At 40.4% G+C, this 13,333-nt stretch overlaps 2 protein-coding genes across 4 annotated transcripts in view; both read left to right on the forward strand.

Annotated features, from left to right (window-relative positions):
* Positions 1 to 13,333, forward strand: part of ano10a (anoctamin 10a) — a 49,527-nt gene that overhangs the window by 4,428 nt on the left and 31,766 nt on the right. For all 3 annotated transcript variants that reach the window (XM_034697367.1, XM_034697365.1, XM_034697366.1), the window contains 4 exons: positions 722 to 856; positions 3,408 to 3,527; positions 3,717 to 3,901; positions 4,518 to 4,902. In XM_034697367.1, coding sequence (XP_034553258.1) covers positions 722 to 856; positions 3,408 to 3,527; positions 3,717 to 3,901; positions 4,518 to 4,902 — 825 coding nt within the window. The remainder of the gene's footprint in view (positions 1 to 721; positions 857 to 3,407; positions 3,528 to 3,716; positions 3,902 to 4,517; positions 4,903 to 13,333) is intronic.
* Positions 9,520 to 12,305, forward strand: LOC117822564 (GRIP and coiled-coil domain-containing protein 2-like). Its single transcript, XM_034697364.1, has one exon. It carries the CDS (start codon positions 9,923 to 9,925, stop codon positions 12,215 to 12,217), a length of 2,295 nt encoding a protein of 764 aa, XP_034553255.1. The 5' UTR covers positions 9,520 to 9,922; the 3' UTR covers positions 12,218 to 12,305.

Genomic DNA, 13,333 nt, shown 5'->3' on the forward strand with positions numbered 1-13,333 from the left:
GCTTTTGATAATTAACTGCATACTAACCCTAAACTTAGGAGTCTGGCAAAAAGAAAGGCAGTAAACTCATTGCATTCTCTATTTCAAGGTTTTATTTAAAATTTAGCTACTATTTTTGTAGATATTTTCTACTATAATGGGTAAAACGTACATTTTTAGATAATTAAAAAAAAAAAGAATTTCTGAAAGACATCTAACGACCCCATTTTGTGTCTTGAGACCCACCAGAGGTCCTGACTTACACTTTGGGAACCTTTGTTCTAGATTTACTTTTATAGATTATTTAATTTAAAATATTATACTCCACCTCAACTCTCATTTGACAGCTTTTGCATGTCAGAAATGTAACAAGAGTGATGCACATTTCAGCCTCAACCTTACAACAACAACCCAAAAAATATCAACAGGGATATTTAAGCTTCTTTCTTCAGTTCTTCAACTGGTTTTGTTAACCGGTGTGTTTGTTTTGGAGAGCTGGAGACCTCTATGGATGGTTTGGCTCTTGAAAAACTTGCTGACAAGTTAAGACTTTTCAAACTGCACAGCCTGCCATGTTTATTCTCCTACAATGCTCTGTTTACTGTCATTAAAAAAGCAAAGAGCAGATATTAAAGAGACAGAATGTGAGTAACTCATAGGTTTGAAGTGATGACTGTAAAGGTGAATAAGGTGCTCTGTAACACTACTTGTTGTAAATGTCGTCTGTGTGTTTTCTCTGCAGGGGATGGAGACGACTTCCTCAGTATGGCCGAGTGTCAGTCCATCATCAAACACGAGCTGGACACTCTAAGAGCCAAAGATGAGACGCATGTACCCGGACACACCTCGGCCAAGCTCTACCCCGGGAAATCCATTGGTGAGTGTTTGTTATTTAATTTAAGTTACTGGATTAGACAATGCAAACAGGTCCCTAATCAGTCAGACCATAATTATAACTACTCACCATATATGCAGTTTGAATACCTCAGCATTAAAGGGCACTTCCACTGCCTCATCCTGAAGCTGTGACACAAAATCCTGAACCTGAGTCCCTCACGTGTTCAGATTTTTAACTTAAATTGAATATATTATAACAAAGATGCTTACTCTTCTTTTCTGATCAGAAACAGCATCATTACTTGAAGTGGTGTGAGGCAAACAAGACTCAATAGATGAACAGAGATAACAGGAGTTGCTCGTGTACCACTGCATTGATCAGTTGGTCATTTTGTGTTAATGTGTTTTAAAAATGATAATGTATTTGGTCTAAATGAACGTTTAAGAACAACAAAGTCACACAACAGCACAAACTAAACCCACAAGGAAGAGGTAGACCAACAACTCCTGTACTCTGCATGACATTCTGCAAGTCCTGTTTGGAAATTAAGGTTCTTGACTGAGTAAAACAACCCAAAAATGTTGAGTGTCGGCTGTGATAAGACCTGTTTGAATCCTCCAAACGTAAGGAAAAGAGCTTTGTTGCTTCCTGTATTACCTCCTCTAACGTAGGTCACTCTGGACCATCCTTCATGAACACCAACAGGAGAATATTGCAGGGGATTTTGGCACATTTTTTGGGAGGTGCTACCCACACGTTTAGCTGTGTTGTTCATTTCACAAATGCACGATCGTTGCAAGTTGTACCTCCTTGTACAGGTGACTAAACAGGCTTTCCAAGGGTATATAACAAAACACCTACTGGTATTATTAAAGGAGATAAATAATTACTTTATTGCATGGAAAACAATTTCAACTTTCCAAACCAATGTACTTTCAAGTGCGTTGCATTTGTTTTCCATATTTTCCCGTACATTCAATGAAAAATGACATAACAATAAAGTAACCCAAACTCAAAACAACCAAAACAAAATAACACAATACAAGAAAAAGGGAACATAGAAATACATTTTTTTATATATATATATATATATATATATAAAAAAAAATAAGGACAGAAATAATTGACTGAAATAACGTTTCCAAACTTCTTTTGAGGAGTTAATTTTTACCTTGTCTGGGAACACCTCGGGAGAAAACAAACACACAAAAGAAAAAGGCAACTTTTCCTTACCTCTTTGTAAGGACTGCTTTAGTTAACACGGTATAAACACTATCAAAAACAGGTCCTCACTCAAAAGCAAACAAAAATCTACCACTGACACGTTGCAAATGAGGAAGGGGGCTCATTTTTGTTGCACTCCGGTTTCCCCCTACATTGGGAGCTCGTCCGGGATGTAGATTCTTACAACTTTACTCCATCCGCCGGGCTCTGCTCCTTTATTGTCTGTCTAACTGACAGAAGAAGAAACTTAAAGATGTTTAATCTGTTAGTTATTTTCACTTTCACTAAACTATGAATAGTTGAACGAGATAAATCAATTGAGAATGAAAATAAACTTTGAATGCTGCTCTGAATTAACCACTTTAGTCTCTGTCGCCAAAGCTGCCGAGTATATATGAACCAATTAATCATTGTAATGATTGTTTGTTAAACAAACTGCAACCAATTAACTGTAAACAATAGAAAGTCAGTAATAAATATAACTGGATGTTACAACTGACGTAATCAATTCTAAATTTACTGGTTTTGTCATCAGTTTGATACTTTTGCTGCTTTGTCACATTTAATTTTCCTCCTCTCTGCGATAGACATTATTTAGTAGTAATCATATTCTAACATTAATAATATAATAAGGCAGCACAGCCCCTCCCCTGAACACAGCAACGCCTCTGTACCTTCCTCTCTCTCTCTCTCTCTCTCTCTCTCTCTCTCTCTCTCTCTCTCTCTCTCTCTCTCTCTCTCTCTCTCTCTCTCTCTCTCTCTCTCTCTCTCTCTCTCTCTCTCTCTCTCTCTCTGTGGCAGCCGTATGGAAACAATCAATATGCAAATGCAGAGAAATATTCTCAAAGTGCGATAAGGAGGCAATGAAGTAACAAGCAGGAGATACGGTTCCTCTATTCAACGCCGGATTCTGACAAATCGTGTTAAAGCAGAATGTAATCATTTTGGACAAATGATGCACTCAAGTATCTGCAGATGAAGTGATAGAGCTTTCATGTGCTGCTGTTTAGTCCCTCTGTGTGAGACAATGGGGATTATTGCTATAGACAGTGCATTGTGTAAAAATTAAGCCGTATGTTTATTCAGTGGGGAAAGTTCAGACAAACAGAAGTGAGAGATAATCGTGCTGCAGGGCTGTTTTCACGTCAATCAAAAGTCAGTGAAACATCTTCAACATAACTCAGACCTCAGCTTCTCCAAACTACGTCCTGTATCAGTGTTTTCTCCACCATGGCCAGCGTGAGCTTATTTATATATCACCTTTCATACAAATCAAATGCAATTCAAAGTGCTTTACAGCGTTTGAAAACATGAAAAGCAAAAATAAAAATGATGTCTTAACATTTTGTTTTTATTTTCTTCCTAGTTCGCAGACTGCAGTCCAAAGGAATCCTGTTCCAAATATTTCCCCTCCATGAAAAGGAAGAACTCAAGAGACTTTCGTTCTCCTGGTATAATAAGATGAAGTTGTCACTGCAGCCGCTCGGTGAGTGGAAGAAGCACAAATTATCTGTCTTTGTCTTTCTCCTGACATCCCTCTGAGATAAGCACATAGTCCACGTTACAGTGGGAGCTTTTTGCTGTCCCTCCCTCCATATGCTCAAGTACCTGTCACTTCCAAATGAGTGCTTTTCATTTAATAGTCCAACTACCTTCTCTGTTCTCTAACCCCCAGATGACATCAGGCACTACTTTGGCGAGGGTCAGGCCCTCTACTTTGGCTTCCTGGAGTACTTCACCTTTGCACTGATGCCGATGGCTCTCGTTGGAGTGCCTTACTACCTGTTCGACTGGGAGGACTACGACAAATATGTCATCTTTGCAGCGTTCAACTTGGTGTGGTGCACCGTTATCCTGGAGGTATGAACAGTGACTAAACCTGCTGCTAAACAAATAAGGTTCAAAAAGTTACGAAACAGAATTCACAATATGCAAATTTCAGACGCATTACTCTGCAGCTCTCCTTCACCTCAGAGCTTTGACGTTGACACACATTTAAACATAAATTAGTCAAATGTCTCAGCTTTGAACTTTGTTGCTGTTATCACTACCTCTTCTGGTTTAAGCTGTTTTTTAACCACAGTGTCAACAGGCAGAGGGGTAATGAGACAGACTAATTTATTTGATGTGTGATCAAGTTGTCTCAAGCATCACTTTCGATGTTGAGAATAATCACCATTGTTCTGGGGTCTTGACCAATCAGAAGCATTCTATTATATTATATTCCGTTCTGCTTTGATCTGTTGGGTTTCATTCTGCTTTGATCTGTTCCGTTCCGTTCTGTTTTGATGTATTCCGTTACGTTCCATTCTATCCCATTCTATTCTAACATTTTCACCAAAGTGTCAACAGGTTGAATACAGATTAAAGATAGACCAGTGATAGTGCAGCATCAGAGCTTTCTGTATTGGAGTTTGAAAACGTAACTGTGTAGTAAAATCTGAGTAACTGATAAGCTGAAACTTTCCTCCTCCAGTTATGGAAGCGCTGCAGTGCCACGCTCGCCTACCAGTGGGGCACGCTGAGCAGGAAGAAGGCCTTCGAAGAACCTCGGCCTGGTTTCCACGGCGTCCTCGGGTTCAACCCCGTGACAGGCCGCGAGGAGCCGCTCTACCCCAACGTCAAGCGGCAGCTAAGAGTCTACCTCGTGTCTCTGCCCTTCGTCCTTCTCTGCCTCTACCTCTCCCTCTACGTCATGATGATCTACTTCCTGATGGAGGGGTGGGCACTGAAGATCCACGACGAGGAGCCCACGTTCTGGACGGAGATTCTGTTGTACATCCCGAGTATCATCTACGCCGTGGTCATTGAGATTATGAACATCATCTACAGATACGCTGCTGAGTATCTCACTGAGTGGGGTGAGTAGTGATTGTTATATAATCTACACTCATCTGTAAGTTTGAAGCTGGTTATGAATCAGACTGAAGTTACTGCAAAGGCCTCTTTATGACCCCCAAGAGAAAACCAGACCATCAGCAAGTTGATGAACTAAACGTGTCATAATTTAAATACATGTAGCTGCTCACTCTGACACTTTTTAACATCATTGTGTAGTTCCTAAGTGAAGTGAAGGCAGAATAAGCCTGCAGGATGATGAAAGCCATGTTTTTGTAAGGTAAAACTTGTGCTTGTTTAATGTAATCAACGTATGTAAGCTTTCCTCAAATGCCCATAAATTGTCATGGGATTGCAGGACTGTGTGCACGTATTCAGAAATCACATAGGGTTAAAAACAGAAGTAGAGTGCAGTCAGGAATGCTGAAATTTAAACCTATAAACATTTCAATAAATAGTCATTTGATAATAAAAAGGTGCCAAATCAAGGAAAACACAATCATTGATCATTTTGCCCTCAAATATCAACACTCAAACATTTATAAGTTTGTTCTTAGTGTTCATAAATCTTCTTCTTAGCTGAGAACAAACTCCAGATAAGAAAACTTCAGAATCTCCTTGAAACATTTGTGGAAACTGTTGGTGAAAGAGGCCCAGTGTTCAGCTGCAGCCTGGGATCAAAGCAACATTTCAATGACATTACAGAGTCTTAATAAGCAGTCATGAGAAGCCACTGAAGGAGACAACCAGCCCTCATAGGCACATGTTTCTGGGAAAGGAAGAGAATGAGATGCAGCTATCAAACGCAGGCTGCTGCAGAAAGATCTCAGTCTTAGTATGATATTTAGATTCAGCCTGAGGTGTGTGTGTTTTAAACCTGACTGTGCATATTCTCTCAGTTATCCTGGTCACGAGATCTCTTTAAGTCCATGTGAGCATGCACAGCCAATGCTTGACTGACATATCCTTGACTTTCCTGTATGTGATGCAGGGCTCTAAATTACCTTTTCTGATCACCAGCCAATGTGGCTGGTAAGTTTCTAAAGATACCAGCCAATCAGATTTTCCACTAGCCAATTGTTTTTTCCATGCAAAAATACAGATTATTAGAGCCACTGAATTAATTTGATAATTTTACTAACTAAAGCTTTAAATGAATCTTAAGCTGAAGTTGGGAATGTATGTCCAATTAAAAGTATAAAATGAAACTTCAGTACATCCAAAAATTATCCTAACATTTCATTACTCATTAACCCTCCCTTACATACTATTCAGGGTCTAATTTGACCAAATTTTTTGTACATAAAAAGAAGAAAAACATAAAAACTTATTTTTAGCTAGAAATTTGACCATTTATCTTAATGTGATCCTGAATATACAAAAATGGAAATATTTTACAACTTTCTACATGGTTTAGTGCAGATAATGCACAAAATTATGTATTTTCTATACATTATGTATAAATACTAATTATGAGGGGGATACTGTGAAATGCTTAAATATGAACAGTATATAAAGGCTAAACATCGTCAGAGCTCTCCGAACTGTCTTCGGTCTCTGACTCAGAGCCCCCATCTAAATCAGTTCCATTTTCCCATCAGAAAAAACATGTCTGGATGAAATCACTGCAGCAGTCAACAACGTGGGTTTGAAATCTGAACTCCAGCTGAAGTTAAAACATTTGATTTAAAAATCCTTTGATTAAAAACAAACTTATTGATCCGTGATATGAAACTTTTAGGGGCCTTAATAAAAGCAATTCTTTACATTCAGGGGGAAAATGTCAGACCTAAAGATCGCTATAAAAACAAACAAACATGTGGCCGCTCTCAAAACAAGCTGCGCTGGAGACCCCAGCCTGAAACTGTCTCTGTGTACTCTAAGAGGGGAGCGGCAGCACGTATCAGCCAGGTCTTTGTCAGGGCGCAGGGGGCACAGACGAACCTGCGCCTGTGTCAGATGCAGATGATGGAAAATATTCAGTATCGTACACCGCACACTGTTTAACCTACCAATTGTTTTCAATCAACTTTTGTAACACGCAGCCTGGGCAAGAAATGGCTTGTGCACAATTACGCACGGGGCAAACCGGAGTGTTACATTAGTTATTAATAACTCCAGACGTACCGACAGGTTTTGATCTCATGTGAATGAATGTTCTACGTTCTTAAATGGTCAGCTGCCACACACACACACACTCCGACCCTCCCACATTCACACACACACACACTCCGACCCTCCCACACTCCCACACTCCCACACTTACACACACACACACACACACACACACACACACACACACACACACACACACACACACACACACACACACACACACACACACACACACACAAACGCTATCCATTCAATAAAATAATCAGGAGTAAAACAATCGTCTTCAGGGTAAGTCCTGTCATCAATCATCTTTCTAAAAAAACAAACCCAACCTATTTCAAACGCTAAAAGTTTAATTCGGTTTACATCTCGTTTGTACTTTTCCAACCCAGTGTAGATGAAACCGCACCGACCTCCCAAGTACGGAAGCCTCGACGGTTGTGTTCCCATAGAAATCACGCTCCCACGTTCCGCGAAATAGATGGTGTAGTGCCTCATTTATCACCGGCCAAGCTGGCTAGTGAGTTATTTTTAATACCTGCCAAAATTAATTTTCACCTGCATTTGGCAGGTTGGCGGGTGTTAATTTAGAGCCCTGCTGTAAACCCCTCTTTTTCAGCCCTGCTCAGAAGAGGCTGTTTTCTGTGTCTGTGCCTTTAAATGTGAATGAGCTCTCTGACCACGCCCCCTCTGGAAGTGGATGTGGCCTTGGCTCTCCAGGACGTTGATATATATAATGCATTACTAATAAAATGTCTGTAATATTATACCTGTTACAAATTTCTGGCCCCGCTACGATCTCTGTTTACTTTTCCTCAGCGATTCAGAGCGTGTTATGATAATCTACAGCTGATACATGTTGCTGTTTATCATACAGACATGATAACATGAAGAATAGAGAGGAGGAGATGAAATACACGGCCGATGTGCGGCCGATATCCGGGATCCCGGAAGTGATATAAATGGGGGAAACACAATGCCGCCGAGCGGACCAATCACAGGGCTTGCAGTCCATGTCGATTCTACGCGTAGTTACATTTTGGAGGAGGTGCACGTCAGCTACGTGTGTAGGCCTCTGCGTAGGTACGGGAGCTACATGGACCCCCGGCGTAGGCTATGCCATCGATTTGACGCAGAAGTATAGATCAGGCTTCAGGCTTCATAACTCTCTAGCCAATGGGAGATGAGTTGACATATGGGAGATGAGCTAATAAAGTATTCTATTCTATTCTATCAGACTGTACAACGCCTCTCTCTGATGACAGAACTATATCAATGTGCAATAACCGTGCAATACACTGTGCAATATCCCTGCCACTTCAACATCCTGTCTATAATACCTTCATTCCCAGTGCTTTTGTACATAGCAAACTCTAACTATTCTGCGCTTCTGTATATAAGATAAGATATCCTTTATTTGTCCCACAACGGGGACATTTAAGTGTTACAGCAGCAAAGTAGACAGTGCAAAACAGTATAAAGCAAACAAGAGCCTATAAAATAGAAATTATTAAAAAGTTCTAATCAATTAAAACTAAAGAAGTAAAAATAAGCATATCTTACAACATATATGCACAACATATATACTAGGGGTGAGTATTGGTAAGAACCTCATGATACGATACGCATCACGATACTTGGGTCACGATACGATAGTATCACGATATATCATGATATGATATTTTGCGATATTCTACACAGTTAACTAAGAAAAAAATAGAGATGGTGTATATGTAAATGACACAATATTACTCAAAATGGAAAGGACAAATTAAATCAAAACTATTTGATTGAAAACAACTTTTACACTTTATTGTTTTTGAAATACTGAAGTTGTGTTTTAGTTCCAACTTGGCTAAAATAAGAATTTTTAATTTAGCAAAAAATCGATATTAAGATTTGAAATATCGATATTATAGCAAAGGCCAAAGTATTGCGATATATTGCTGTATCGATATTTTTTCACACCTCTAATATATACACAACGTATATACACAACTAAATAAGTAAATTTACAAATATTTCCAAAACCAATGACGGGTTGAAAAATGTGCACAGACTTGTAGCCTAGGTATAAACAATGTACAGAACAGAACTGGGAAGATGGGAAGAAAGACGTATTGCACACGTAAGAAGAGAAGGATGAACTGAGATGAAGTATTTATTGCACGTTTAAAATATATTATATATATTATAATATATTGTACTTACTATTAATCCAATTTGTATTATTTTATTCGTATTTATATCTTATTTTATTCCTTCTTTCTATTGATATTTTGACTTTTCATAATGTGTATGAGAGCATTCTGCAACAACTGAATCCCCCCCCCCCCCCCCCCCCCCCCCCAAGGATAAATAAAGTATTTCTGATTTCTGATGTTTGTGCTGTGGCGGCCATTTTGTTTATTAAAAGTGCTAACTTTTCATAAACAAAATGGCCGCCAGTGAATAGTTTGAAAGTAAACAAATGACAAGTGAGTCACAAAGCCAGGAACTCTTGAGCAAGATCAAAGGCAGAATGTAGTAGAATTGGACTATGATGTCATAACTGACCAAGCTGTAAACCATGTATACCAGACACAGTCAGTGATCGCAGCACCCAGCACACAGACTATTTACACAGTCAGTGATCGCAGCACGCAGCACGCAGACTATTTTAACTTCAAACTTGTCAACATCTGAGACACTAACTCTACCCAGATTAGTAATGGAAAACAAGGTGAAGGTTAACACTATGTCGAATGCTAGCAACAACAGCGGCATCCAGCGCCCCACTCAGCCAGGAGCTAAGATGCCTTATCAAAGGGGGGAGAAAGGCCACCCGGTTCACTACCACCGGACCTTTTACCAAAAGGGTGAAGGAGGCCACCAGCATCCCCACAACCATCCTGCCCAAAATCCAGGATATCAGAGACCCCCTCCAAGATGGGAGGTGGAGGCAGGTCTCAAAAACGCATTGAGGAACTGGACTTGCTTCTGATAAAGGAGAGAGAGATGAAGAAGAAAGCAGTGCCACCTAAACCCAGCGTCAGGGACACATCAGTGGATGAGGTTCACAGCGAGTGTGACAGGCAGATCAAGAGGATGAGTGAAGAACTAAAACACCTTAATCCTTCCTACTGCGTACCACAGGATATGTTTTATTACTCGCTGAAGACCAAAGAGGAGCTCTTAGGTGTAATTTCTGCACAAAACAGAAAGCTCGCACAACTCTCGGCTGGCGCAGAGCCTGATAATACCCCGAGAGTTGAGAAAGAAGCACCAAAAGAGAAAGAAGCACCAAAAGAGAAAGAAGCACCAAATGAGGAGATGGAGGTCCTGCTGAATGAGGCAGTAAGCAGAAACCTCACCACCACTCTGCAGATGGAGGCCTTAGAGAAGGAGCTGAGGGCTCATGAGGAGGAAAAGAAGGCGATGAAGACGGAGATGGTAGAGATGAAGAAGAAGCTGAGGCTCTATATGTGGGATCCAACCGAAGAACCAATCAACGTGGAGGAGGACGAGGAGGTCCCTGATGAGAATGGTACTTCAGACCTGGCTGGAGTTACTTCTGAAGAGGTTGGACAATGGACAAAAATTCCATATAAATCCACCATTAAGGCAACGAAAAAAGCTGCCAAGATGCACGAACTCCAAAATATCATTGCATCTCTTAACAAGCAGCTGCGAGCTGAAAGGTTCAGGACCCACACCCTCCAACAAGAACTGTATAATTTTAGGTGTATGCCTAAAGAGGAAGCCAGCCAAGACCCAAACCAGGTTGAGACATTGAAAGCAGAGAAAGTTTCCCTGGAAGAGAAGGTGAAGGCCCTGCAGGAAGAGGTCTGGACTATTGCATCAGAAGAAACAGATAATACAGACAAGATTCAAAAGCTTCAAGCTAGTGTTGAACATAAAAACAATCAGCTGCAGGCTGAAAGGCTGAGGGCTGACACCCTCCAAAAAGAAAATGAGACATTTAGATGTAACATTCAAGAGGTAGCCAGCCAAGACCCAAGCCAGGTTGAGACACTGAAGGCAGAGAAACTTTCCCTGGAAGAGAAGGTGAAGGCCCTGCAGGAAGAGGTGTTGAGTAAAGCATCAGAGGAAACAGATAATACAGACGAGATTCAAAAGCTTCAAGCTAGTGTTGAACGTAAAAACAACCAGCTGCAGGCTGAAAGGCTCAGGGCTGACACCCTCCAAAAAGAAAAGGAAACATTAAGGTGTAAGCTTGAAGAGGTAGCCAGCCAAGACCCGAAGCACGTTGAGACACTGAAGGCAGAGAAACTTTCCCTGGAGGAGAAGGTGAAGGCCCTGCAGGAAGAGGTGTTAAGTAAAGCATCAGAGGAAACAATTCTTCCAAACAATATTCAACAGCTTCAAGATAGTGTTGAACTTAAAGACAACCAGCTGCAGATTGAAAAGGGATTAAATGAGACCCTCCACAAAGAACTGGAGAAATTTTGGTGTACGCTTGAAGAGGTAGCCAACCAAGACCTAGAGCAGGTTGAGGAGCTGGAGGAGCAGAAACTTTCCCTGGAGTTGAAGGTGAAGGCCCTGCAGGAAGAGGTCTTCAGTAGAGCATCAGGGGAGTCTGAAAATAACAGCAAGACTGAAGAGCTCCGAGATATCCTTTCAAAACAAAACAACAGGCTGCAGGCTGAGATGTTGAGGGCTGACAGCCTCCAGACACAAAAGGAAGAGGTCATGAATCAGCTTGAGGAAATGTCCATCAAAGACCGGAAGCTGATTGAAAGGTTTAAGAGAGAACAAGACTCCCTGAAGCAGGAGCTCATGGACCAGCAAAGTGAGACCTTCAGCATAGAGAAGACAAACAGAGAGCAGATGGAGCACTTGAAGAACCAGCTCACAGAAAAGACCAGAAGCTGCCTCAAGCTGGCCTCCAAACTAGAAGATCAGGAGCAAGTCAGCCAGGTGCTAAAGCAAGAGGTGGAGGGTCTCCATGAGGAAATAAAGGCGCTGATGTGTGAGGAGAAGGCAGAGCCCTCCCTGACATTAGATACAATCCAGGTCAACGCCGAAGGAGACGCTCCAGCCATGGTCGAGGAGACATCTGAAAACATCCAGACAACCCCGGAGATGGTCAAGGAAACACCCGAGATCGTAGAGTCAAGACCCGAGATGGAGAAAGTCTCTTTGTGGAGGAGGTTTAAGAAGTTTATGACTCCTCACAGTCGCCGCCAATACAAGGAGCACAGACAGAAGAACCAGGAGTGAGACCCCAGCCATACCATCGCCCCAAAATATTTGATTAAATTCAAATAGCCCTAAAACAAATCAATAAAAAAAAAAATAAACAAATTAAGAATTATATTCTTGGAATACAAATGATTTCTTTATACATGGATTTCTGCATTTTTTTATTCTGTAATCTGAAATTTTGAGCACCTTACTCTTAATTCCTTGCATTCTAGTGAATATTTATGGGACCATTTGTGCTGGAAATTAAATTATGTAAAAAATAAAACACCAAATTACTGATACATATATACAAAAATATATATATTCAAATCCCTGAAAGAAGCTTACAATCTAGTACAATTTGATCTGTTATTTTTCTTGAGGTCTTTTTCAAACTGAGAAGTTCAATTTAAATCAGAGGTTAAAAAATAACTGATTAAACACTTAAATCAATAAACACTTTCTGGGGTGTTAAAGGTGACATATTATGCTCTTTTTCATCAAAATATATTGGTCTAAGAGGTCCCCAAAACATGTCTTTAATGTTGATTGCTCAAAAAAATACTTTGAAATCAGATTTTGGTATGCCTGTAAGTTTGGTTCTACCTGTTCGGCTGAAACGTCCCTCCAGCTCAAGCTACTCCCAAACTGTCGAGTGGTTTGATAAGGGAAACCTGCAAACACCTGGACTGCAGGAAAAAAAACATTAATTCTCTGAATGTCATCCAAAGTCTTTCCATTGTTAGTGTTTTCATGTTAATTTAATCCAGTCAGATACTCCTTTCTCTGATTATGAGAATCCACATGAATGCATCATTGACGTTCATAACTCTCTAGCCAATGGGAGATGAGTTGACATATGGGAGATGAGCTAATAAAGTATTCTATTCTATTCTATCAGACTGTACAACGCCTCTCTCTGATGACAGAACTATATCAATGTGCAATAACCGTGCAATACACCGTGCAATATCCCTGCCACTTCAACATCCTGTCTATAATACCTTCATTCCCAGTGCTTTTGTACATAGCAAACTCTAACTATTCTGCGCTTCTGTATATAAGATAAGATATCCTTTATTTGTCCCACAACGGGGACATTTAAGTGTTACAGCAGCAAAGTAGACAGTGCAAAACAGTATAAAGCAAACA

The sequence above is a fragment of the Notolabrus celidotus genome, chromosome 12, assembly GCF_009762535.1.
Source record: "Notolabrus celidotus isolate fNotCel1 chromosome 12, fNotCel1.pri, whole genome shotgun sequence".
NCBI lineage: Eukaryota > Metazoa > Chordata > Actinopteri > Labriformes > Labridae > Notolabrus > Notolabrus celidotus.